The sequence below is a fragment of the Schistocerca cancellata genome, chromosome 3 (assembly GCF_023864275.1).
Source record: "Schistocerca cancellata isolate TAMUIC-IGC-003103 chromosome 3, iqSchCanc2.1, whole genome shotgun sequence".
Lineage (NCBI taxonomy): Eukaryota > Metazoa > Arthropoda > Insecta > Orthoptera > Acrididae > Schistocerca > Schistocerca cancellata.
Window position 1 is genome coordinate 76,569,768 of NC_064628.1, and position 27,971 is coordinate 76,597,738.

The following is a 27,971-nucleotide window of genomic DNA, read 5'->3' on the forward strand; positions in this document are numbered from 1 at the left end:
ACATGTTGAAATAATCCAGAGTATAACACATACTCTGAAGTAATGGCTAAGTATCCAAAAACAACTTATTGCTTGTACAGTTCCGGGCAGTAAAGAAGTAAGAGCATTTCGCAAGTGGAAGAAGCAAAGCAGTGACTACATGAGTCCATCAGCAGAGCACTCATGATTGGTTCAGGTAGATCCCATTTTCTCTGTACCTTCCAAGTTTTAGTTGCCTAAGGTTAAAAGAGAAAAGGATCTCTTATAAGAATGTCATAATGTACCACACAGTTTCATGAATTTTCAGGTGTTTCTTTTTATAGCTGGAAATAAATGAAAACTACTCTTTCTCAAGTAATTGAAAATGTACTTATAACTTATGATTTACATATGTACAGAAACATGATGGCGCAAGCGTGAGATGATTGTTCCAGGGTCGTTATCGAAGAATCACGTTCGTGTAGGCAGACAGTTCAGCCCAGCAGGTCACCGTTGCGGACCTTGGCTTCTACGTGAGCGACGGCGTTGGCCACCTTGCCAGCAGCTACCTCAGGGGTGTCCAGAGGCACACCGTTGGGTCCGATGACGATGTTGGCCGGGCCATAGGCGGCGTAATCGGAATGGACGGCGGAGTAAGCGACAGCTGCAGGTGCAGCGGCAATGGCGGGGGTAGCGTAGGCCCTAGCAGCGATCACGGCGGGGGCGGCGGCGATGGCAGGCGCGGCGTATGTCCTAGCAGCGATCACGGCGGGGGCGGCGGCGATGGCAGGCGCGGCGTAGGCCCTAGCGTCAATTACGGCGGGGGCAGCGGCGATGGCGGGGGCGGCGGCGACCACAGGGGCGGCAGCAACCACAGCGGCGCTGTTGATGATAGCGTCGCGAGCCCTGGTCTCGGCGACGGCGTTCAGGTGGGCGGCCTTGGAGGCAGCGACCTCAGGGGTGTCGAGAGGAGTACCGTCAGAGCCGATGACGATGTTGGCGGGGCCGTAGGCGGCGTAGCCGGCGTAGTTGGGGCCAGCAGCCACGACTGCAGGGGCAGCAGAGTAGGCCACTGCGGGGGCGGCGGCTGCGATGGCGGGGGCGGCGGCGTAGGTGTGGGCCGCGGCCGCGATGGCGGGGGCGGCGGCATAGCTGTGGGCGGCGCCCAGTCCCAGGTATCCGGGCTTCGCCACCGCCGCGGCCACCACGGCGCAGAGTATGACCTGGAATTGACAGTTATCGTGTCATCATTCGTCATCCTGATATGGATTTAAAATGTATCCAGTGGCTATATGGTTCGATTACAGATGTTTCCAAGGACTGTACTGTGATAGGAAGACAAGGTATGTGGATAGTATACAATACATGCAGGAACCAAGAAGGAACGATAAGAATGGAAAACCAAGACCGAGGAGGTCAGATTACAAACACTGTAAGACAGGGATGCTTCCTTTCTCCAACATGATTAAATCTGTACATCAAAGAATCAATGACGGAAATAAAAGTATGAGGACTGAGATTAAAATTCAAGATGAAAGAATATGAATAAGTAGACTCGCTGATGATATTGTTATCCTCAGTAGAAGCAGGGAAGAGTTACAGTACGTACTGAATACTGTAGAATGAACAGTCTACTGAGTATAGCGAATGAATTGAGAGGAAACCAAAAAAAGATAAAATTCATGAGGTGTTGCTGGAATGGATTCAGTGATACACTTAGCATCAGAATTGAGAACTATGAAGTTGACGAGGTTTGGCAGCTGGAAGCGATGAAGTAGGCGAAGAGAAGGAATTCTGCTACCTTGAAAGAAAATAATATACGACATACGAAGCAAGAAGGACAAATAAAGCAGAGTAACCTAGGCTTAGACTGCACTCATGACCGAAATAAGACTGCTAGTACCAAACAGTGACCTTAACTGACGAATGATTGAGATAGCTACTCAAAAGAAAACCGAAAGCTCGGTTTTGGAAATGCTCGCATCTACAATGTCCTAAGCTGAGACTGTTCTGTACTCGCATCCAGTTATATCACTATCCAAACGTACTAAAATCTTCTGCATATCCATTACACAGCCTACATGAAATGATTTATTTGTGCGCATCTAGACAATAGGCCAAAATGTTACAAAAGTTGTTTGTGTCAGAGATGTAAGTGACGTATGAGATGTAAAGCATAAGGCAAAAGAATAAATTTAGTAGTATTTTATACTATTACATCTGACTAGGTTCAGATTAATGGAATAATTTTAAATGCAGTGATGCTGCAGTATGTTAATTGCTAAGATAAAACAGAAAATGTAGTGGTACCATTCAAACGAAGAAGAAATCCATATAAATCTCGACAGAAAGTAGAGTGCAGATATATGAAAATAAGATTATGAAGACTTGCTAGGTAACACGGAAAAGAAATGAAACAAAGATGGCAACAGAAAAATGTTTGTTCCTGTAGGTGGGGTGAATTAAAGGAACCACTGCTAAGGCTTTAAGAAGTTAGTCTTATGACTGTTATGATGCGACCACCATGATTTCTTCTTGAGTGCCAGTATCCATCTCAGAGTACGACTTCTGTCCAAAGTTCTCAGTTGTTACGTATGTAATTCTTGCTTCTACACATTTTAACTACTACAAATTTTTCTAGGACCGTGAAAGTTATTCCCTTATGTGATATCACATATTCTATAATTTATCGTAGTTAATGTTTTCTATATGATCGTTTCCTCCCTGATTCTGCTGCGAACTTCTTCATTCCTTATCTCAAGTACACAGTTAATTATCAGCATTTTTTTGTGATACTATGTCTCAAGCTCTTCGATTAACTTCTTCCTAGCTTTCCCATCACCCGTAACTCCATACTCCACATGTACATTGCTGACAAACTGTAGATGTACACAAAGACTACAGTAAGTGAAATAGATTATGTAGTTTCCTTCAGAATTTCACATCGTTCCCCTGTTGCTTCGTTTCATATGTTCTACATCACATCAGAACTCTTTATCTAAAGACAGTTTTGGTTGCCAGGCGTAGCATGGTCAGCTGCAGGTGCTGCAGCGGCGGAAGGAAGGTACAGCCTAGAACGGACGTTGTATTCGACACGTGGCCATGTGGCCACTGTAAGCGCTAAACTATTTTCTTATAATTTGTTTGGAGAAAATGATTAATATATTAGCGAAAATCTCTTTATTAATTATTGTTATGATTTATACTGGCAACCTATCACTTACGAAGGTATAAGGCTATGTGCGAACACGACTCTGAAGTAGCAAATATTTTTCTAGTTTCGCAGACAAACGAAGATTCGTTACTTAGATACTGTCTCCTTCACACCTTCGCATCAGTCGATCGCAATGGAACGAACAGCAATGATTGATTAGGCTAACGACTCAGTCAGAGTCAGCATGGTGATGTAGGACGATACTAGATTTTACCTGATTTCGCAACAGTAAACACGGGTACTTTCGATGTTAGACGGATGTAAGCACAGGGTGTTTTGCAAACAAATTCAGTCGCTTAGAGACAGTATACGACATTTGTATGGTAGCGTACTTGCTTTCCAATCAAAGCTATGTTTTCTTGTACTTGCTTATACAGTCAGGTTACGGAGCAACGTAGAAGTATGGGAAAACCGACAGATAGTTCTTATCAGGTAGTGACTACTACAATGTTAGGTTCCCAGATATGGTAAGGTAGGTATTAAAATGTTATGAAGAGTGACGTGTTTCGTGGACGTTGAGATGAAAAGAATAACATTATTAAGTAAGTAACAGATGTCAAAATAAAAACTGTTATTAAACTGATGACATTAAAATGTGTAACAGAGAAAGATAATGGCATGAACAAATTTAGAGTCTAGTTGCTAGGATAATATTTCGGTAAGGTCTATGAGAATGTATAAAAAAATGGAGGACAGGTAGTTTTAAGGGGGAATCTCTGAAGGAGGGACGGCGTCATTTGCACAAATTTCTGATGGATAAATTTTGAGAACTTCTGTTCTAAGAACAGTGCACAGTCATAATGATACCGCCGTCGTATATCTTACGTGCCACGCGGGATTAGCCGAGCGGTCTTATTTGCTGCAGTCATGGGCTGTGCGGCTGGTCCCGGCGGAGGTTCGAGTCCTCCCTCAGGCATGGGTGTTTGTGTTTGTCCTTAGGATAATTTAGGTGTGTAAGCTTAGTGTGTAAGCTTAGGGACTGATGACCTTAGCAGCTAAGTCCCATAAGATTTCACACACATTTGAACTTTTTTATATATATATATCTTACGTAGAGACCATGAGAATAAGATACGAGAGATTTGGGGGCGAATGTCGTTGTTGATGCTGCTGTGTTCAATCGGAAGGCTGGTTTGTCTTGTGCAAGTCTCTTAATCTCTGTATAGCTACTGAGCCTACATCCACTTGATCTACTTACTTACTTTAGTCAAATCTAGATCTCTGTCTACAGTTTTTATCTCCTCCGCTCTTACCTCCATTACTAGTTTAACTATTCCTCAGTACGTCTCCTATCAACAGATCCTTTCCCTTAGTTAGATTGTGCCACAAATTTCATATCTTCCCAATTTCATCGAGTACTTCCTCATTTATTTTCTCATTCACTCCACTGATTTTGTGCATTCTTCTCCAGAACCACATTTCCAAAGCTTTTATTCGTATGCCAACTGTTCCTCGTCCATGTTTCAATTGCGTTCAAGATCTTATTCGATAGACGTTGAGGAAAGGCTCCTTAAATGTTAAATTAATGCTCGACGTTAACAAATAACTCATTTTCAAATATGTTACTCTCGGTTGTGGAAATCAGAGTGTTATGTCCTCTCTCCTACTGCCATCGGCAGCTATTCTGTCGCCCCAGTAGCAAATCTCATCTACAAGATCCAGTGTCTCATTTTCTAATCTAATTCCCTCAGCATTACCTGACTACTTCGATAAGATTTCATTACCCTTGTTTCATTTTTGTTGAAATTCGTGTTATAGCCTCTTCAAAAGCCAATATGTGTTCCATTCAAATGGTCTGTCCTGTTCAACCGATCTTGCAAATTCTTTGCAGTCTCTAGACTGGCTTTTCCACTCCCTCACTACACGACTCTACCACGACAGAAAAACTCTGGTAGTGGTAAGGTGTAGCATCAAGCACTGTTCAGTGTCTTGCGGAGTATACAGGATGATTAAACTGCCGAACTGCGCGACAGCTACGGTCGCAGGTTCGAATCCTGCCTCGGGCATGGATGTGTGTGATGTCCTTAGGTTAGTTAGGTTTACGTAGTTCTAGGTTCTAGGGGACTGATGACCTCAGAAGTAGAATCCCATAGTGCTCACACCAATTTAAACCATTTTTGATTAAACTGCGCCTACCAATGTGTTTTATGCAACCTGTAACGCCTTGAAATACCATGTGCATATTTACATATTGTCACTCTCACTACATGCAAACTGTTATTCTAGCAGAAAAAAATTAACAGAAATTTTTCTAGGAAGTTTAAGGTAGTTAAATTTTATACTTCGGTACATTTTCGCTAGAGACCGTAGCTTTAGAATTATTCAAGGAAAACGCAGGAAAGTGACCTTCAACATGTTTTCTCTTGAATAAAGTGGAACTGCGGACCCATGGAAAAACGTACCACACTACAGAATTTAGCAACATTGCCTACAAAAGAGACCTGTTAATTTTTTTTCTGTAGGACTGATCGTTTCCACGTAGCGGGATAACGATATCGGAATCTTCCAAGATGTTTTTGAAGGCGTTGCGGGTTGCATAAAACTTACTGGCAAGGGGAGCTGAATACCGCTGCATGTGTACAGGCAGATGCAGAAGACATTGGTGGGCAGTCTGAGGCGCCACTTACCAGGACCTTCATGCTGAGGAGAGCGTGTGGCGTCTGCAGCTGCTGAACTGTGGCTTCTTCAGCGCGCGTGACGTTTATATAGCGCGCTCGTCCGGCGTGAAAGGGCCGCGTCCTTCTGCCGGATCGGCCAGTTGGGCGGCCCCGGGTCTCGCAAAAACGACGACGACTGCCCCTGCCGCCTCTAGCGGCGTGGTGCCCACTTAATTATTTATTCCCGTAATTCCGGTGACGCCGACATGAGGGTTACGGTGCAAACCTCGCGACCGGCCGGCGTAAATTGGACCCCGGCCTGGCTGGAGTCGTGCTCGCCCAAGTACCGCCCTCGCTCAAGGCCGGGCGGCTACTTGCGGAGGTATTTCCACGGCTCCTGCACTTCGTCACGGCACCCAGTCCACTTGTTGCCAGCGCTCTCTCATTAACGTGATAGTTCAGATGCAGCAGTGGTACTCCAGTTCGTTACTGCGTCGGACTTGATCGTGTTTGGAATAGTCTACCACTTTAATATATTACTAGAGCTCGCTATAAATTTATTTGTGTTGATCGTAATATAGTTCTATAACACGTTTCAGCCTTTGAACGACCATCTTCAGTTCTCCAAAAAGCAAACAGAAACGATTATGGCTCTAAGTACTATGGGACTTTACATCTGAGGTCATCAGTCCCCTAGACTTAGAACTACTTCAACCTGACAAAGCTAAGGACATCACACACATCCATGCCCATGGCAGGATTCGAACCTGTGACCGTAGTAGCCGCGCGGTTCAGGACTGAAGCGCCTAGAGCCGGCGAAACGATTATCAAGGTGGAAAACCATACTGGGAAAAGCTCGGGGTACAACAAAGTATTCTTTTCGTAATATTTCAAAATTAAGACAGGGTAACGTATCGCAGCTCCCATCACTGGTATCGTTTATCAGATTGAGGATCGTAACCAAGAAGGGTGCACTGCATACAGAAAATTGTCCAGTCATTCAAATCGTGTTCACCACAAGATTGGCTCTTGTGCGTCACTGTCCGCCACCAGAGAACCGTTTCCAAATTCAACAATTAAGTACCGTTCAAAGTAACCCAATTACAATATAAGTATAATAACAGAAAGCACATTTAGAATTCCAGTTAATAGATACAGAAGAAAACAAATGAGGAAGCATATAACTTGTTAAATCTTACCTACTTGAATGTTACAAGAGATGTCACTCTTATTAAAATGTACATTCAATAATAAATTAATTATGACGATGATGAAGTCCCATACTCCTTGATAGCGCATAGGGGACGATGCGGCAGACCCGCACCGCTGCACTAGGCAAGGTCCTAGCGTTGGTGGTTTGCCATTGCCTTCCTCCGACCATAATAAGGATGAATGATTAAGACGACACAACAACACCCAGTCATCTCGAAGCAGGTGAAAATCCCTGACCACGACGGGAATCCAACCCGGGACCCGTGCTCGGGAAGGGAGAACGCTGCCGCGAGACCACGATCTGCGGACTAAATTTATTCGGACATACGAAAAATGTATCCCCAGAAAGAGAGACAAAACGAAATTTAGACGCTCCGTAGGTGAAGCTGCTAAAACCACAACAGTAAATATAATTCGTTGCTGCTGCGGTCGCAGGTTCGAATCCTACCTCGGGCATGGATTTGTGTGATGTCCTTAGGTTAGTTGCGTTTAAGTAGTTCTAAGTTCTAGGGGACTGATGACCTCAAATGTTAAGTCCCATAGTGCCTAGAGCCATTTTAACCATTTTTAATTTTAATTGCCGACACTAGAGTTCGAAAAAAATATAATGTAATTATGTACACAGAAGATGAAAATATTACGAAGGCGAAGGAGTAAAACTAAACAGCCAAAGAATCTGTTGATATCCACAAGTACACTGTCTCGGCCGCCTGCTACGTTGAAGGAAACAGTTCGTCACTTCCTACAGCCATAGCCCGCCGAGGAGCACTTGCGAATCAATTTCGAGGGACCTAAGGTTTGCTGCAAAATGTGGGTTCACCACAAATATTGAAAAAGTAAATGACGTAATTACATTTCTTGTTAAAGTTTTATGTCTGACCCTAAATAATAGAGGCATCAGTAGAAGACAGACGGAAATAGCTCCAAACAGGTACTACTTGAAAAAAAAGACGTAAATCAGTTACAAACTACGGAGTGCACACACTTTATCCAACATGTAGACGTCACTACAGATATTCGAATTTAGGTTATTACATGTTCGATATGCCTGCCATCATTGGCGATGATGTGGCACAGATGAATAGTGAAATTCTGCACGACCCGCTGAAGTGTCGGAACATCGATGCTGTCAGTGAACCTCTGAACGGCTGTTTTCAGCTCAGCAATGGTTTTCGGGTTATAGCTGTACGCCTTGTCTTTAATATATCAATATATCCTCACAAAAAATAGTCGCATGTGTTCATACCCGGAGCATTGGCGGCCAATCTAAACCCATGCCAGTGGCCTCTGGGTACCCCAGAGTAAGGATGCAGTCCCCAAAGTGCTTTTCCAGGACACTAATCACTCTCCTGCTTCGATGGGGTCGAGCTCCGTCTTGCATGAACCACATAGTATGAAATCAGAGTCACTTTGGATAATAGGGTTGATACCATCTTCGAAGACTTCCATGTGCCGTTCGGTAGTCACTGTGCCATCAAGCAATATCGCACCGATTATTCCTTGACTGGACGCTGCACACCACAGAGTCACCCATTGAGGGTGAAGAGATTTATCGATCGCGGAATGCGGATTCTCAGTCCCGAAATGAGTCAGTTTTGCTTACTGACAAACCCATCGAAATGAAAGGTGGTTCGTCGTTAAACCAACCATACAGCGCATACTAATTCTCATCATGCCCCTTGGCCAACCGTGTATTTTGAGCGCCCTAACGCAAACCGTTCAGAAGTTATGACGATTTCATTTCATACAGCTCAATAATTGTCACCCTGTATTTCAAAACTGTAAATAACGTTTATCATGCCATTACAAAGAGCATGTCTTCCTAGCCGAAATTTAATGTCCTCCGTTGCGTTTTTCCGTTTCTATGTGAACGATAATCTCAAAAACTTCTGTTGGGATTCTGATATGGCTTTCACCAATACAACGACTCACGAGGAAAGTATGTGTATATCACTACATATAATAGACAAATCGTCCAGCAGTAGTTACTGAGTGCTACCCGTGTGAAGCCAGGGCGAGTCGCTGAGACTCGAGCTCGGGATCTTTGCCTTTCGCGGGGAATTGCTCCAACATCTGAGCTACACAAGCATAACTCTCGACCCGCCCTCACAGCTTTACCTCCGCCAGTATCTCGTCTCCTGCCTTCCAAACTTCAGGAGAGCTAGTAGAATGTAAGATTAGCTACACAATGTCAGTAAGAATTGCACATCTCCTTAGTGAGGGCTACCATTGAACCCCCCTATACAAGTAAAATAAACATGGAGAATATGAGAAGTAATGCATTCGCACATCGAAATGTGGCTTCTGGAATACAGATGTAGGTGTAGAACAAGGATGGCAGATCGAACCGGCCTATCCTTGTGTGACTTACTGAAGACAACATCAACATTAGGATGGGTGCCCACTCCTTAGGGGAGCGATTCAACCTCTCAACCACATCACTGCCAGTTGTTGATGTTTAAAACCTTGCTGCAACATTTAATTTATTGCGCCATTGTGTTCAGCTACTTGTTGTAGTATCTAAATTTCGTTACTGCTTTTAAGGTAACGCTTCAGTAAGGCTAATAACCATCGATTTACATACCTCAAGCTCTATATTATATTTATATTCTGCTTAAAAAGCTAATGATTGGTTCAACTAATGTGAAGATAGTAGAGAAATAATTAGTTACGGAATTATCTCTAATCACCTTCGACCTCTTATCCCTGCCGTGGTTGACCAGACAATTTTGTTGAACTAGTTCCCAAATTTACAAACACACACACACACACACACACACACGTGCACACGAAAGCAGCACCGGAAGTGTTGTGGAGCTATGCTCATCCATGAAAGCTTTCCGGCATCCAACATTTGTAGAGAATTGTCGATGCTGCATCCAAGACCTGCACAACCTGCTCTATAGATTCCACAGTGTGTTCAAGAAGATTGTGGTGGTTTGACCTGTAAGCCAAAACTGAAACGTAATGTGCATGGAGTACGTTACCTAATTAGTGCGGCAAATTGACTCTGGTGTGCTGCACATGAAAAATAAGTTGTACATGATCGGCAATAAAGGACAATCGAGTAGTATCAACTGCCGTATTAAATCCTGTGTGAACATATCCCGTAAGAGAATACCTCAAAAATCGACATGAATGGTGCCCGGGTGCTTTTTGGCTTACTCATAGCCTTCCATTGTAGCAACGTGCACCAACATGGGCCGCCCCAAAGGATGTTCTTCCACTCGGACTGTCTCCAATGAAGTTCCTACACCCATGCATATTATGACGCGTTACGACAGGGCCGGCTGTATGTTTATTGTAGAAAATGCGTCCCTTCGATTAGACAAACAGCTTGAGCAATTCACGACCTAATATTTCTCTTTTGTCTCGCTGTAATCAATGGAAGCTGGTCGCACGCCGTTTCTCTTAAGCCCAAATCGTATCATGTAATAAACCTTGGAGCCTTTTTAACTGATGTGAGCAACAGGAAAATAAAAAAAGGAACAGGAAGTAAGGAGTAAACAAATTTTTAAAAGGAAAGTTAAATATGTAAAAAGGATAATGGTGTCGTCTACATTACGATAATTTGAATTTTAACCAGACATTTATTTAAAATAAGTTTAAAACTATGTGTAATGTTAGCTACTCATTAGACTAATAAATTAAATAAACAACATTCAAACCAGTGAATGAAATATGTTTACGCTATGCCAGCATATCATTTATATACAGTAGAAAGAGTAGACTAACCGCATAAGGCCATGCATTATTAGAATTCACAGCGAGATATAAAGTTCTTTATCAAGAGATTTATTGTGAATAATATCGAACAAGTTCATCCCTGAACTGAAATCACGCAATCATAGCGTGTAGGCTTTCACGGCCGGCGTCTTCAGTAATTAAAACTTCCGGGCTAAGAGGCCGTGGTCCAATAGTAGAAATACTTCTCCCTGACGTTTCGTTGCCAGCTGCGTGCAACATCATCTGAGGTGAGTCTACGACTGGCTGCTAGGCAGTGGAGGTTCTGTTTATATAGAGCGTGTAGAGGGCGCCACCACTCGTCACGTGTTGTCAACAGTTAAACTATCTCTTAGCCCGGAAGTTTTAATTACTGAAATCACGCAATTCGTAAAAATCACTAAGCTTCACAGCCGCATATAAACGGTTAAATAACGACCAAGTTCGCATGGTTGTAAAACAATCACTGAATGCAACTTGAAAATTCTACGTCCAATCAGAATTCAGCCCCCAGATATTTACAAGCATTCAACGTCCGATTACAATATTTTAAGTCCCACAAACATAGTCTGAATCCCAGCGGCGCTCTGGCCGCCCAAACACGACACAAGACCTTACCAAACTGAAGAACACCGTCCAAAAGACTATACGAGCCCTGCTCTGCATGCTTATTTAAAGATTCAGCCAGATGACCACTACGGTAACCATCATAAAACCGCAGTTCTATCCGTTTGAGATTAAACTTAAAATAGGCAGATATTGTAATACGGAATAAATATTCATTCTCAGTTTACAACATCGCTATAGAGTGCTTTTACATCATTATTAGCTTACGTGAACACATATATGCCCAACAGCCTTCAGATCACCGAAATTAAGCGCTGTCGGGCTGGGCCAGCACTTCCATGGGTGACCATCCGGTCTGCTGAGCGCTGTTGGTAAGCGAGGTACAATCAGCCCTTGTGAGGCAAACTGAGGAGCTACTTGATTGAGCAGTAGCGGCTCCTGTCTCGGAAACTGACATACGGCCGGGAGAGCAGTGTGCTGACCACGTGCACCTACGTATCCACATCCAGTGACGCCTAAGAGCTGAGGATGACACGGCGGCCGGTCAGTATCGCTGGGCCTTCATGGCCTGTTCGGGCGGTGTTAGTAACTTAGGACACATTTATGACTGTTTCGACACATCTGGCACTGTGGCGTGATTCTAATCAAAGCACCGATTTTAAATACATTAAAAACATCGAATAATAGTTAATTAAACGTGATAGTCAGTTGGCTAAGGAAGTGGGGTAGTCATAGTGGTCCGATGGCATATATTGATATGGAGGAATGTTAGTTTAGGTATGTCTTCGCATTGAGTAAGTTGTTTGTAATTATTCTCTGATTTGTGTAATTGTAGGACATACTTGTCTTCGTGATTGCTGGCAGGCACAATACTACCATAGATCACCTAACCGGAGCGCCCCCTGAGTTGGTGTCCTCCGCTCTCCACCAGGGAAACACCTCACTGATGGCTGCTTATTAATGCCTATCTCTCGCTGACAGGACCAGGCCTGGCTCATATAGTTTGGCCACAGTACGGCCACTTGTTGGCCACAAACCGCCCATTCAAATATTCAGCGCTCACACAAATACACTTGCGATCTAGTCGCTGGTAATCTCACAGCGTGGCGACCAGAGTTACACGTGTAGGGTGTTGGTTCATCTACACTACAACGGGATGGCCTTTCTGCCAGATATAAAAGTCTGTCGTAATCAAACGCGAACCATACGAGTTCTAAGTTCTCTGATTTTTTTTCTCTGGACTGGAAAGAGATGTTTTAAAATGAGGCCGCGTTCATTGTCAATACGTCCCAGAGATGGCAGCACCGTACGGCAGATGGAATTTTACCGCCAGCGGCGAGAATGAGAACTGTTTTAAATACCTAAAATGGTGACGTTTTCCTTACTTGAACAGCGTGCAATCATTCGTTTTCTGAATTTGCGTGGTGTGAAACCAATTGAAATTCATCGACAGTTGAAGGAGACATGTGGTGATGGAGTTATGGATGTGTCGAAAATGCGTTCGTGGGTGCGACAGTTTAATGAAGGCAGAACATCGTGTGACAACAAACCAAAACAACCTCGGGCTAGCACAAGCCGGTCTGACGACATGATCGAGAAAGTGGAGAGAATTGTTTTGGGGGATCGCCGAATGACTGTTGAGCAGATCGCCTCCAGAGTTGGCATTTCTGTGGGTTCTGTGCACACAATCTTGCATGACGACCTGAAAATGCGAAAAGTGTCATCCACGTGAGTGCCACGAATGCTGACGGACGACCACATGGCTGCCCGTGTGGCATGTTGCCAAGCAATGTTGACGCGCAACGACAGCATGAATGGGACTTGCTTTTCGTCGGTTGTGACAATGGATGAGACGTGGATGCCATTTTTCAATCCAGAAACAAAGCGCCAGTCAGCTCAATGGAAGCACACAGATTCACCGCCACCAAAAAAATTTCGGGTAACCGCCAGTGCTGAAAAAATGATGGTGTCCATGTTCTGGGACAGCGAGGGCGTAATCCTTACCCATTGCGTTCCAAAGGGCACTACGGTAACAGGTGCATCCTACGAAAATGTTTTGAAGAACAAATTCCTTCCTGCGCTGCAACAAAAACGTCCGGGAAGGGCTGCGCTTGTGCTGTTTCACCAACACAACGCACCCGCACATCGAGCTAACGTTACGCAACAGCTTCTTCGTGATAACAACTTTGAAGTGATTCCTCATGCTCCCTACTCACCTGACCTGGCTCCTAGTGACTTTTGGCTTTTTCCAACAATGAAAGACACTCTCCGTGACCGCACATTCAGCAGCCGTGCTGCTATTGCCTCAGCGATTTTCCAGTGGTCAAAACAGACTCCTAAAGAAGCCTTCGCCGCTGCCATGGAATCATGGCGTCAGCGTTGTGAAAAATGTGTACGTCTGCAGGGCAATTACGTCGAGAAGTAACGCCAGTTTCATCGATTTCGGGTGAGTAGTTAATTAGAAAAAAAATCGGAGGCCTTAGAACTTGAATGCACCTCGTATTAACAACACGTTGCTTTCCACGAAAGTTTGGTGGCGAGATTTTTCCGACAATCGAGCTACTCGCGATTTACTTCTAACATGCACATCCTGGAAGATGGAGTGTCACGGGCGCTGGTCAGTCGCGTTCTTGGAGTGCGACGAGTGCTGATCACTCACGATCTGCATAGGATCGGATTTGGTGTTGTGACTCATCAAATATTTCCGGCGTATTGAGTAGTCCTTGAGGTTCCAGGCTTTCAGCTGGATGATGTCGACATCTTGCCACGATGTCAGCTGAGAATCACTCAGCCATCTTCAGATTGATTTTACTCAAAGTTACTTGAAGATGGTTGAATGGCTGTCGTTCGAAATATCGTGGCAAGATGTCTAAATCAGCCGGCAGCAAGCCCGAAATCTGACGGAAATGGCACTGATGTCTTACTTCACGCTGATCGTATGCTTGTGTGGCAAACCGATGACCAGTAAAAGGTATTACAATATAAGTTGTAAAGTGATACTCGAACCGTGCTATTCTGTCACTTCGTTGCCGTGCATCTACAAAACATGGTACTAACCTGATCCCTCCGTTCATGTGGAAGGTTTTCATGCACATTCTAAGACAAAAAAGAGAGTACCATGAAGAAATAATCTGAATGGGACGCAAATTGGCACATCTGATGTACATGTATAGACAAATATATGATAACAATTTCAGAAAAATTAGATGATTCTGAAGCGGAACAAGTAGTGCGCTTCATTGACGAAAGTCACTGGTGAACAATATGATTGACAACTGCGGGTAGATAATGAATTGATTAGTTAGTTACAAGTTACTATTAACGCAACATCGGTCTTCATTTTTATTTTTTATTTGCATACGCCAACTCTTGGACATAGAAATGGAACAAAGCAGTGTTTTATTTCGATAAACGTAGTTCTGAGTCGCACTTCCTGATCCTTTCCATGACCCTCCTCCTAGGTGTAATAGCGTAATGATCTGTGAAAGAAATAAAAACTAGAAGGGTCTGTGTAGCTGCAAAGATAGGTAGTAGGGCAGTAGGCTTCTGAATGCAGAAACTAGCCAGGCTCAAAGCAGGAATGGGCTGCGGTGCTTGAGACAAATCAGTTGGGCTAGAGCAGAGAAGGCACCGGTCGGCCATCAGCCAATGAGAGCGAGAGATTCAAACAAGGAACGTTGGGTCTGGTCAGCAGCACTCTGCAGTGTTACCGTTAGCTGGAGCGAGCTGGAGAGAGGACGAGCCGCGGAGGCGCTGCGGCTACAGTGTGGTAAGATGAGGTAAAACTACTTCTGTAGGCGCTTCAGTTGGTTTCATTCTAGGAGTAGAGGTACTGAACGGGACAATAATTTTTCTAATTTTGGCAGATTGCTTGCTTTTCTAGGTCATAGTCATAACAGCTTTGTACTAGTAAGACCAAATAGGTCTTGGGGAGTTTAGACGAACAGCAGATAGCAGTATAGTTTTTGTCGTCATAGTATAAATTATTTCAGTTCGTGGTATAAATTTTGTGGGGAGAAATTAATTATTTACGGTATTTTCTCTGTGATGTGTATCGGGGCGCATGTTGGCGCGCTTTCCCAAGTGGCACTTTAGTGTCCAAAGGAAGGCATTCTGTGAGCAAACAAGGATAGGAAATGCTCTAGATTAAGGCCAGGAGTTGTGTTGCCGTAAGTTTTACGTACCTATTTTGTGAACTTTGATGTGTTCCTTTATGTGTTGTGTTCGCGCCACGTGTCGTGCAGACAGGAATCCGCGCGGCAGTAGTAACAGTATTTCGCTTTAGCAATGTTCCTCGTGTTAAGACATTAAGATAAATTTTCTGAAATAAGAGGGGCCTGTTTACTGCAAGTTTCGTAAATTTTCCGGTGGTTTTCTTTATGCGAACACTGGTGTTTGTTGCTCACACTACATGGCATGTGAGGGTGGCTCCTGACTTGGTGAACACATGGACACTACACGTAGCCACTTATTAGTGCAATTCTCAGTGTAACAATTTTATTTCCTCTCGTAACTTTTGCAAATTTTGTCATAGTTTTGTATCCGAGCCCGCCAAGATTGCGATACTGGACACTGTGACCACGTGATCAGTTTGTACTTTGTTTCGATAAGTACTCAGTACTTAATTATTTCGAATGATCATGGCACTCAGTCATACCTGTCGTATTTTACCTAGCCGGCCAGAGTGGCCAAGCGGTTCTAGGCGCCGCGCGACCGCTACGGCCGTAGTTTCGAATCCTGCCTCGGGCATGGGTGGTTGGTTGGTTGGTTTGGGGAAGGAGACCAGACAGCGTGGTCATCGGTCTCATCGGATTAGGGAAGGATGAGGAAGGAAGTCGGCCGTGCCCTTTCAGAGGAACCATCCCGGCATTTGCCTGGAGTGATTTAGGGAAATCACGGAAAACCTAAATCAGGATGGCCGGACGCGGGATTGAACCGTCGTCCTTCCGAATGCGAGTCCAGTGTCTAACCACTGCGCCACCTCGCTCGGTTCGGGCATGGGTGTGTGTGATGTCCTTAGGTTAGTTAGGTTTAAGTAGTTCTAAGTTCTAGGGGACTGATGACCTCAGAAGTCAAGTCCCATAGTGCTCAGAGCCATTTGAACCATTTTTTTTGTGTTGTTAATCCCAGAGCTTTTGCAGTATTATTTCCGATAAGAGAAGTTTCTTTGCTCACTCCACCAACTTACACTGGAATCGGCTCAGCCGCGACGGAATAAATGACAACAACTGCTGTAGAAACGCACTTTAATTCGATTTACTAACAAGTTGGATAACGAGTAATTCTTTTAGTCCACTCTTTGATTTTCCTTATGGAGCTCTGCACTTGCTGCTCATTGCGTAGCTTATCTGGTTTCTCGCATTTGCTCTTTGCGTAGCAAATAGAATAGCAGCGCCTTGAGATAATTTATGTGTTTTGTGGCTTTTTTAAAATGAAATTATCGGATTGGTTAGAGAAAGAGGAGAATTTATACCCCACCAACATCCCCATATTGTGGTCCACAGTAATTCAAGTAAAAGACCATCGGGATAGTTTATTTAGATTTGTGTATAGAGCCAGATGTGTGTAGAATCAAATGAACGAGAGATCTGTTTAAGTAATAAATGTAAACTCTATCTCAATCAAAATTATGAAGTTCTAATCGAAAATGAGATACGCTTCCTAACCAGATCACTCGATAACCAATCAATAAGCAATGAAGGATAGTACTACCCAATTAAAGGTTTCAGTGACAGTAATTCTCATAGGCCGTATTATTATCAGGTTCAGACAGTAGTTATATCCCTGGGTCAAGCATGCTTATAGCACGCAGTTATCGCCTACCCGTATGCGTTGGTTTGGTGTGCAAAGATAGTTATCCGTTGCGAACATTTTTCCTTTAAAAGTAATGAAATTCAGTTGTCGTTTATACGGCTTGCCTTGCATCTGTAACCATGGTATATGGCACGGGTGGAATTTTGTAGCCCTGTACCATAAACAAAGAGAATTAGAACCATCCAATGAAAATACAAGCTTTTACTGCAAGTCTGGCAAATTAAAATTTAAGGGCCACAGGCTAGAGGGCAAGGGCGCAGTTTATTCAAGGGAAGGAGATTCACAAGTTGAACAAGTCAGTAACGTGTTGGTCCACTTATGGAGCTAATGAAAGTAGTTATTAGCCTTGGCACTGACTGACAGAGTTGCGAAACGTTCTCTTGAGGGATATCGTGCCAAATTCTGCCTAACTGGCGTCTTAGGTGGTCATCCCGAGCTGGGTCTAGGGCCATGCCCATAGTGCTCCAAACGTTCTCAGTTGGGGGGAGATTCAGAGATCTAGCTGGCCAAGTCAGAGTTTAGCAAGCATGAAGACAAGCAATAGGAACTCTGGCCGTGTGCGGAAGGGCGTTATCTTGCTGAAATATAAACCCAGGATGCCTTACCATAAAAGGCAACAAAATGGAGTGTATAATACTGTTGACGTTCCACTGTTCTGTAAGGGTGTCGCGGATGACAACCAAGAGGGTCATTCTTTGAAATGAAATGGGACCCCAGACGATCACTTCTGGTTGTCGGGCCGATTGGCGAGCGACAGTATACCACAGCTCCAGAGCGTCTCCAGACACGTCTTCGGCCTGGTATAACAATGACTGGGGTAGAATTGTCTTCAGTGATGAGTTCGGCTTCGAAATAAGCCCAGATGGCCTGTGAAAGCTCCAGACTGCTGCGGGATTCCAACGCTATTGTCGCGGGCCATGCGGACCGACAACCAGTCGTGATGGTCTGGGGTACCATTTCATGAGGTGGGAGCGCCCTTCTGGTTGTCGTCCGCAGCACTCTTACAGCACAGTTGACGATATTCTACGCCTCGTTTTGTTGTTCTTTATGTCAAGCCATCCTAGGCCTACATTTTAGCAAAATAATATCACTAGCACCTTAGAGGAATGGTAAATGAGACTCTGTTGTCAGTAAATACATAAACAAGGCAGTATTTGAGTTAATTGCTTAAATATAAAACAAATAAACATATTCAGGAGTGTAATTTACATTTATGCAGCTAGAGTGTAATAGTTACAGCACCTATTGGCAGAAGATTAATCTTCTAGAAACAGATGCCTGAACAGTAAACAAATCTCATTCCTTACAACTGATGAGAAATTATTGGAGAAAAATTATTTTCTCTAATTGCTGTTCATGAGATGTCTGTAATTGGGCTCTCTAACATCGAATGAAAAGCTTGGAAAATTAATCGTGCATGGTGAGCGTGAAAATTATTGAGGATAAAAATGGTTCAAATGGCTCTGAGCACTATGGGAGGTCATCACTCCCCTAGAACTTAGAACTGCTTAAACCTAACTAACCTAAGGACAACACACACAGCCATGCCCGAGGCATGACTGTAGCGCCTAGAACCGCTCGGCCACTCCGGCCGGCCTATTGAGGATAAGGACTGGTGTAACCTATTCACGTACCTCTGGATTCACGAGTGTATGTGTGACGACTCTCGCAGATGTGTATGGGACGCAACGCAGTAACAATATGTTTCTGATGGATACAATACATGACGATTCCCACTCAAGATACCCGAAAACCACGCCCCACCCAGCCCGCCTGGCTAGCCTCGCGGTCTAACGCGCTGCTTCCCGACCGGAAAGGCGTGCCGGTCACCGCCACGAATCCGCCCGGCGGATTAGTGTCTAGGTCTGGTATGCCAGACAGCCTTTGGATGGTTTTTAAGGCGGTTTTCCATCTGCTTCGGCGAATGCGGGCTTGTTCCCCTTATTCTGCCTCAGGTATACTACGTCGGTGACTGCTGTGCAAACACGATCTCCATGTACGCGTACGCCATACTTGTGCTGGGGACCTAAAAACGACAGATAGGCTTCGTCCCCGCCGTAGCACACAACCCCACAACAGGCTACAGCAGTCCACTCACCCCACCGCCGCCCCACACCGACCCATGGTTATTGTGCGGTTCGGTCTCCCGATGGTCCTAATGTGGTGACTCATTACTCTAGATATCCGCTGAATAATGAGATTCTGTCCAAATAAGTATTTTATGTACGACAGTGGAGCAACACATCTGTGTTGTCAGCTTCACAGTTGCAGGTTGAAATCAAGATGCAGTTGTGGACGCCATCTTCTGTATGTAATCCTCATCAAACCTCAAAATTACTTTATCTCCCATTATTGAAGTTCTTCAGTACGAAAGTGATGTATGTTTGTGTTACCTCCCCATCTTCAGGGGATAACCACCCTTGGTTTAGCGATGAAATAATTGCACTCTGCATAATCTCGTGTTATCAAATGGTTCAAATGGCTCTGAGCACTATGGGACTCAACTGCTGTGGTCATCAGTCCCCAAGAACTTAGAACTACTTAAACCTAACTAACCTAAGGACATCACATACACCCATGCCCGAGGCCGGATTCGAACCTGCGACCGTAGCAGCAGCGAGGCTCCGGACTGGAGCGCCTAGAACCGCACGGCCACCGCGGCCGGCAATCTCGTGTTATCCTCAGATAAATTATTATTGCGGGAAGAAAATGTATCATGACATTTCGCATCTGTATCTCAGTCGAACTGCTATTCTTAAATCCAGACATCATATTATCATAGATCGACATAATGAGCACATCGCATTACAAACTAATCTAATACAAAATATTATTTAAATCACCAAGTGTACGTGTTGGCGACTTGTAATGTACTATTTGTTAATACTCTGTGTAGTGTGCAAGTTATATTACAAGAATTCTGGGACTGTGCGTTAAAGGAACTGAACAAGCTACAATACACACATATGAAAACCTATTTTCAGAACAAAGGAACATCGTCGTCGGTTGCTCTGATTATAGAGGATATACCAGTGTACATACGTTGATGGCTACGACTAAGCACGTTCTCACAAAACACCCCAGTAACGTGACTATCAGAAACTCTCTAGGACGTTAGAATAACAATAGTCATTCTCGTAGTACGCAACCTTACAATAATAAGCTACTACCAATTCGGAACATTAATACATACTGTTCAACAACAACACGGTACACTAGGTTGCAAGCTCCCCTGGAACGCATCTTTATTAGGAAAAATCTAGTTTACATGGCCTTATTGAGAAATTGTGCTGAAGACTTCCAAATAATACTGGCTTTCACAAAACGTAGTTGGAAGAGTCAGATTCAAATTCGTCCGAAAAGCTTCATGAATCCTTTGACAGAATTTTCTACCCGCTAACGAACACTGCGAAAAAATTATCTTTACGTAAGGAAATGTCAAATTATAGAGCTGAAGTATTTACAGCTTGTAAAACGTTTTCCACACTATGTTGATCATTGTGTTAACAGAATCCAATTCAAACAGTGGGCATACAAGCCAAACATACAGGCTAACAATTTTGCCAAATAACCTGTGTCGGCTGGAAGATAGATTTATCCTGATGCTCATTAATTTTGCGTCGTACTAGCCGACGTCATTGTTGGTTTTACTTTCCATTGACTTATATTTTCGCTTCCATTTTCCGCTGCCACATAAAATATGTTGCCACAAAAAAGAAGCTAACATACAGCATTCACAAAAAATTCTAGAAAACAAAAACAATGTGACAATGAATGACAGTGTAAATACTCCAAAATTTCTAGTTTGGTTACAAAATAAAGCTGTCCAGTCGTAATTTTTTCTGCAGCTAACTAACAGTTATATCTTTCGTTATTGCAGCTAATAGTAATATGCCTCAGACAGTTGGTCGTCTAGTACCTACAACTGTCTTTATCTACTAACTCATACGCCTTAGTTGGTGACACTGTGCAGTAACAAAGACTGTTCTGGTTAACAGCATTTGACAGGGCTTAACAATCTTGCAGGCACGAGATGCATTTCTTTATGTACTGAATCGTGGTTAGAGCAACTGTTCCAGATTTAAGACATGGAAAAAATGTTGGAGAGTCCACATAACGTATTTATTTATGGTACTACTGTTCCAGATTTAACAGACTGGGAAACAGTTGGACAGATCAGATAATAAATTTATGTACAATTCTTTAAGACTGTAATACATCGTTAGAAGTAGTATTCCGTACTTCTCTGAATTAATAAATGCGTTTCTAGTTCTCCCATCAAACACTACATGATATGCACGCAGGATTTTAGGATCGCCGTATTAAGACAGAACTCTTTTCTTGTCGTTCCTGCGTCTACTGTTAATTTCTGTAACATCCTTGGTTTCAATACACTTTTAAGGATTTAATTGTCAATATGACTAGGGAGGAACTACATGATGCTGTAATTTGTTGGTGCTTGATAGAAGGTTATTGATGAAGAAAAGAAAAATAATTCGCTATTGAACTGTCACCAGAGTTCTCAGTCATTATGTAAAAGAATTGTGTTGTGCAAGACATAGCTGCTTTGTAAAATCTGAATACTTTTTCTATGTATGTTACTTTTGAAATATAGAGTACAGTTTTTAACGGTTTAAAGTATTTAATCCCAGATAGAGGCAAACCCGCCAGGTTAGCCGAGAGCGCTAATGCGCTGCTTCCTTGACCCAGGTAGGCGCGCCGGCCCCGGATAGAATCCGCCCATATGATTAACGACGAGGCCTGGATGTGGTTTTTAGGCGGTTTTCCACATCCCACTTGGTGAACGCCAGGCTGGTCCGCGCGTCCCGCCTCAGTTGCACGACTGGCAGACATTTGAAACATGTTCGCACTATTTCACGATTTACACTAGACGCAGACAACTCAGCTGGGGTACACTGTCGGGGGGGGGGGGGGGGGGGGGTTACAGGGAGGCGGCAGGAAGGGCGTCTGGCCCCCAGTTCACACTAACATGGCCATATCCGATTGTAATGACACCGACACTGGGAAACCTGTGGTACAAAGGCGTCAGCAAAAGAAGAAAGACTCCCAGATAAAGGTATCATAAGTAATGACTACTCTCGGACTGCCAAAAATTCTGTATCTCCAGAAGATACTGAAAATATTACTACACATGGAAAATATCTGCTGTTCCTGAAAACTGAAACTCTGTGCTCAGTGTGGAGACAGCTGCAGTCTCGAATAAATACACTCCTGGAAATGGAAAAAAGAACACATTGACACCGGTGTGTCAGACCCACCATACTTGCTCCGGACACTGCGAGAGGGTTGTACAAGCAATGATCACACGCACGGCACAGCGGACACACCAGGAACCGCGGTGTTGGCCGTCGAATGGCGCTAGCTGCGCAGCATTTGTGCACCGCCGCCGTCAGTGTCAGCGAGTTTGCCGTGGCATACGGAGCTCCATCGCAGTCTTTAACACTGGTAGCATGCCGCGACAGCGTGGACGTGAACCGTATGTGCAGTTGACGGACTTTGGGCGAGGTCGTATAGTGGGCATGCGACAGGCCGGGTGGACGTACCGCCGAATTGCTCAACACGTGGGGCGTGAGGTCTCCACAGTACATCGATGTTGTCGCCAGTGGTCGGCGGAAGGTGCACATGCCCGTCGACGTGGGACCGGACCGCAGAGACGCACGGATGCACGCCAAGACCGTAGGATCCTACGCAGTGCCGTAGGGGACCGCACCGCCACTTCCCAGCAAATCAGGGACACTGCTGCTCCTGGGGTATCGGCGAGGACCATTCGCGACCGTCTCCATGAAGCTGGGCTACGGTCCCGCACACCGTTAGGCCGTCTTCCGCTCACGCCCCAACATCGTGCAGCCCACCTCCAGTGGTGTCGCGACAGGCGTGAATGGAGGGACGAATGGAGACGTGTCGTCTTCAGCGATGAGAGTCGCTTCTGCCTTGGTGCCAATGATGGTCGTATGCGTGTTTGGCGCCATGCAGGTGAGCGCCACAATCAGGACTGCATACGACCGAGGCACACAGTGCCAACACCCGGCATCATGGTGTGGGGAGCGATCTCCTACACTGGCCGTACACCACTGGTGATCGTCGAGGGGACACTGAATAGTGCACGGTACATCCAAACCGTCATCGAACCCATCGTTCTTCCATTCCTAGACCGGCAAGGGAACTTGCTGTTCCAACTGGACAATGCACGTCCGCATGTATCCCGTGCCACCCAACGTGCTCTAGAAGGTGTAAGTCAACTACCCTGGCCAGCAAGATCTCCGGATCTGTCCCCCATTGAGCATGTTTGGGACTGGATGAAGCGTCGTCTCACGCGGTCTGCACGTCCAGCACGAACGCTGGTCCAACTGAGGCGCCAGGTGGAAATGGCATGGCAAGCCGTTCCACAGGACTACATCCAGCATCTCTACGATCGTCTCCATGGGAGAATAGAAGCCTGCATTGCTGCGAAAGGTGGATATACACTGTACTAGTGCCGACATTGTGCATGCTCTGTTGCCTGTGTCTATGTGCCTGTGGTTCTGTCAGTGTGATCATGTGATGTATCTGACCCCAGGAATGTGTCAATAAAATTTCCCCTTCCTGGGACAATGAATTCACGGTGTTCTTATTTCAATTTCCAGGAGTGTATATCCTACTTCAAATCAGATAGCAATATTGTAACGACATTTAGTTAGGTTTACAATGCAGTGTCTAGAGAGGAGGGCCTGCTATTCGCAGATTTCCAAATATGTGTTCGTAATTTCATATTACTGATTTGTATTTTATTTATTACTACCACATGGTGTTGCTCTTCTACTTCTTGCAATTTACTACCTCTTGAATTACAACTGGAGGTTTCTGTTCCTAGTTTCTAATCTAACGACTAGGTACTACTAAGATTACTAAGTTTCAACCACGTTTGACAATCCAGTAAGTAGCAGTGAATATATTCAAACGTAGCTGAGCCAGAAAAGACCTATGTGATAGATGAGGACGAAGCAAAAGCAAATACAGGATGGTCAGAAACAGTCTGTATGGGTGTTTAAGGGGACGCTATGCTGATAAATAATTGTGAAGAAAAAAATATTGATACGCTGCGCCATTTCAGAGTTAAGTAGGGTGAATTCAGTCAGTCAGGTCGTGGGCGCAAATTGAAGCAGCCTGCCAGAGAAGGCGTTACCAAACATGAAACGTGTTCTTCGTTTAGTTTCCTCAAAACCGACCGAACATAGCTTTTTCTAATATGGCTTAAATTTGTCACTTCCGAAAAAGGCACGTTTTTACTGGCAATGAGAACTTGAACATGTTGTAACCTATGGGCACACAGATGTCTGATCGGTATCGCGTTTTAACATTTGCAAGTGCTTGAATTTCAAGTGCTTGAAAGCTGGCTACTGTGGCTGAGCGGTTCTAGGCGCTTCAGTATGGAACCGCTCGACAACTACGGTTGCAGGTTCGAATCCTGCCTCGGGCATGAATGTGTGTGATGTCCTTAAGTTAGTTAGGTTTAAGTAGTTCTAAGTTCTAGGAGACTGATGACCTCTGATGTTAAGTGCCATAGTGCTCAGAGCCATTTGAACCATTTTTTTGAAAAAAGGGCTTGAATTTCCTCATTGGACAACTTCAACGCTAAGTAATTCGTAAATGGCATAAAGTATCAAACTATCTTCTGAACAGTTACTTCTTAGCACAACCTCTATACTGCACCCTTCCAAGCTTTTCACACTCTTTCTGACCAACCTGTATATTGTACTTCAAATCAAGGGATATAATTTTTGAATGAGTTGAAAGTAAATCGTTTCTATGTAATGTACATGTTTTATTTACAGCACGAATGTTTGTACAGTTCTGAAATGTTGTGCAAGAACTCTTCAGAGCAGGACAGTTCAGATGATCAGACCGTTGCGGGCCTTAGCCTCCAGGTGGGCGACGGCGTCGGCCACCTTGCCAGCAGCCACCTCAGGAGTGTCCAGAGGCACGCCGTTAGGGCCGATCACAATGTTGGCCGGTCCGTACGCGGCGTACCCAGGGTGGACGGCGGAGTAGGCCACGGCGGGGGCGGCAGCATAGCGGAGGGCGGGGGCGGCGATGGCGTGGGCGGCGATGGTCCTGGCGTCGATGACAGCGGGGGCGGCGGCGGCGATGGCGGGGGCGGAGATAGCGGGGGCGGCGGCAACGATGGCGGCGCTGTTCACGATGGCGTCACGAGCGCGCGTCTCAGCCACGGCGTTCAGGTGGGCTGCCTTGGAGGCGGCCACCTCGGGGGTGTCCAGGGGGATGCCGTCGGCTCCGAGGACGATGTTGGCAGGGCCGTAGGCGGCGTATCCGCCGTGGATGGGGGCGGCGACGACGGCGGGGGCAGCGCTGTAGGCCAGCGCAGGAGCAGCACCGTAGGCCAGAGCGGGGGCGGCGGCGATAGCGGGGGCGGCGGCGATGGCGCGAGCTGCTCCCAGGTAGCCGGGCTTAGCCAGGGCCACGGCCAGGACGGCGCTCAGGACGACCTGCAAACGTCGAGATTTCACTCTCTCTTTCCATTGACTTTTGTAGACACTGTCGAACTCATTAAAATTTTCATATGAATAACTCAAGTGTTAAAGGAAACACTCTTCCACACATTGCAGTCATCTCTGTTGTGCCTTTAATAAATATATTTATTATAGAACTTTATTTTTCCCTTTTACTATCTACTTTTATGTCTTACTTTTCGAACTAAATGACTCTAGGTGTTAACATTTTTGGGCTATATTTCTTTTCTCCTCTACTAGTTCTCAGACGAACATATACTCATGCTTCCAGAATGAGATTTTCACTCTGCAGCGGAGTGTGCGCTGATACGAAACTTCCTGGCAGATTAAAACTGTGTGCCGGACCGAGACTCGAACTCGGGACCTTTGCCTTTCGCGGGCAAGTGCTCTACCGACTGAGCTACTGGCAGAAGTAAAGCTGTGAGGAGGGGGCGTGAGTCGTGCTTGGATTAATCAGTCGGTAGAGGACTTGCCCGCAAAAGGCAAAGGTCCCGAGTTCGAGTCTCGGTCGGGCACACAGTTTTAATCTGCCAGGAAGTTTCATATACTCAAGCTATTGGACTGTTCTATGACCATATAGGTGACTCAAGTGTATACTGAAAACATGCAGACCACGTACAACAGGTATCAGTCAGCCCTGACTACTACATTTTAGCAATTTCTCCCCTCTGCCCGTGTGTAGGGACCGAAGCAACACTTCTGGCAGTGAATTCCAAATCTGTGTCTGAAATTATGCACGTAAATAATGTAAATAACTAGCTTACATTGAAAGATAAGCAGAATGCTTAACTTGAGCAGTTTCTGTGGGACAGCACAGTATAATACAATTTGGTCTTGATAAGACATACTGCGCTTTTCCTAATCCTATTTAAGCAATGTAATCTACACTACACTGGCATAAGTCTTGAAATCATCGCACTTCCGATGTACAAGATTTAGAGTAGTTTGATCTAGTGATAGCAATGGAATAACAACTATGAAAAGTAGTTATATTTGCTGTATTATTTTCTGGAACAATTCTACAGACAGTGAAGCGAAAATATCATAGCACATTCTTTGGAATCATCATCAAACTGTAATCTCACCACTTTTCAATTATGAACAGGTCAATGGTCGTTCCTTCCAGCAAATAACATGTGACATGAGACTGAAATTCTTCCTATTCTATTATACTCACTGTTGAACCAGTAGTTTCACAGAAGATTGTAACTGAAGTCAGAATCCGTTACAGTTATATCCAGGACACGCTGACCACGGTAAGCAAAGCGGACAAAAATGAAAAAAAAGAGACGAAAACAATTCTGCATTGCAATCCGTTTCAGCAGAAGTACTTTGGCTGTTCTATAATGGCCTGTACAGGGGACAAAAATCATTAATAATGGAAAAGCGGATTGGCCTCTTAAAGCACGATGTTTAAATGTCGAGCTGCCATCCTGCATCGTCTTATAAAGCACTCCGTCTTCAGCGCTCGAGTGGCCTACCGGGACCATCCGACCGTCGTGTCATCCTCAGTGGAGGATGCGGATAGGAGGGGCGTGGGGTCAGCACTCCGCTCTCCCGGTCGTTATGATGGTACTCTTGACCGAAGCCGCTACTATTCGGTCGAGTAGCTCCTCAATTGGCATCACGAGGCTGAATGCACCCCGAAAAATGGCAGCAGCACATGGCGCCTGGATGGTCACCCATCCAAGTGCCGACCACGCCTGACAGTGCTTAACTTCGGTGATCTCACGGGAACCGGTGTATCCACTGCGGCAAGGCCGTTGTCCACATCTTACTATAACACACTGAATTATAAAATGCGAGTGGACAGAGAACGAGACCGGACGCATCTTACATATAACATCGACAAAAGGGAAGAGAACGATCAACTTCTCTACCATATGTTATGCATTGTGAAAGGCTTAAACTCGTTGGCATTAGCCTGAAGTGTTACGTTACTACATGTTTATCTCCATGATGAAATCTCGCGATGTGAGTTGAAAAACTACTACATCTTCAACTAAAATTTCATCGTATTCCTCACATCTTATCTTCCAGCGTTGTTCTAAGAGTCTGTCAGGAGTCGCCGGCGTAACTCCTTCCTTACAAGACTCCAGCAATACGTCTGAAGAAAATGAGAAGGAAACCTGACGAAACGTTCGCTCGAGACGACGCCGTTAACGGACGCGAGAACCAGCTGCCAGCACGAGCGCCTACCGACTCTACTGCAGCAGGTGTGGAGAGCACTCACCAGGACCTTCATGCTGCTGTGAGTGCGGGATGTGCGGCGCTACAGCTGAACTGTGCCGATTCGGCGCCCGCCTGCGTATATATAAGAGGGCCGACTGCCCGTGAAAGTTGCCGGCCGGCGCGTCC

General features: G+C 45.0%; 2 protein-coding genes and 1 pseudogene across 3 annotated transcripts in view; all 3 read right to left on the reverse strand.

The window, feature by feature from the left end:
• Positions 1-325: 325 nt before the first annotated feature.
• LOC126177045 (cuticle protein 18.7-like) lies at positions 326-27,873 on the reverse strand. Of its 2 annotated transcripts, none has more exons than XM_049924280.1 (2): positions 27,847-27,873; positions 326-1,181 (listed from the first exon to the last, which is right to left on the reverse strand). In XM_049924280.1, the coding sequence occupies exons 1-2, from the start codon at positions 27,856-27,858 to the stop codon at positions 453-455; spliced, it is 741 nt and encodes a 246-aa protein (XP_049780237.1). In that variant the 5' UTR covers positions 27,859-27,873; the 3' UTR covers positions 326-452. The 2 variants fall into 2 exon arrangements, with proteins under 2 accessions (XP_049780237.1, XP_049780236.1); XM_049924279.1 differs by lacking the exon at positions 27,847-27,873 and adding an exon at positions 5,800-5,933.
• The window catches only part of LOC126177046 (cuticle protein 18.7-like), a 28,183-nt gene continuing 25,098 nt past the window's right edge, over positions 24,887-27,971 (reverse strand). The window contains exon 2 of the mRNA XM_049924281.1: positions 24,887-25,589. Coding sequence (XP_049780238.1) covers positions 24,975-25,589 — 615 coding nt within the window. The 3' untranslated portion in view covers positions 24,887-24,974. The remainder of the gene's footprint in view (positions 25,590-27,971) is intronic.
• On the reverse strand, positions 27,265-27,381 carry LOC126177781 (5S ribosomal RNA; annotated as a pseudogene).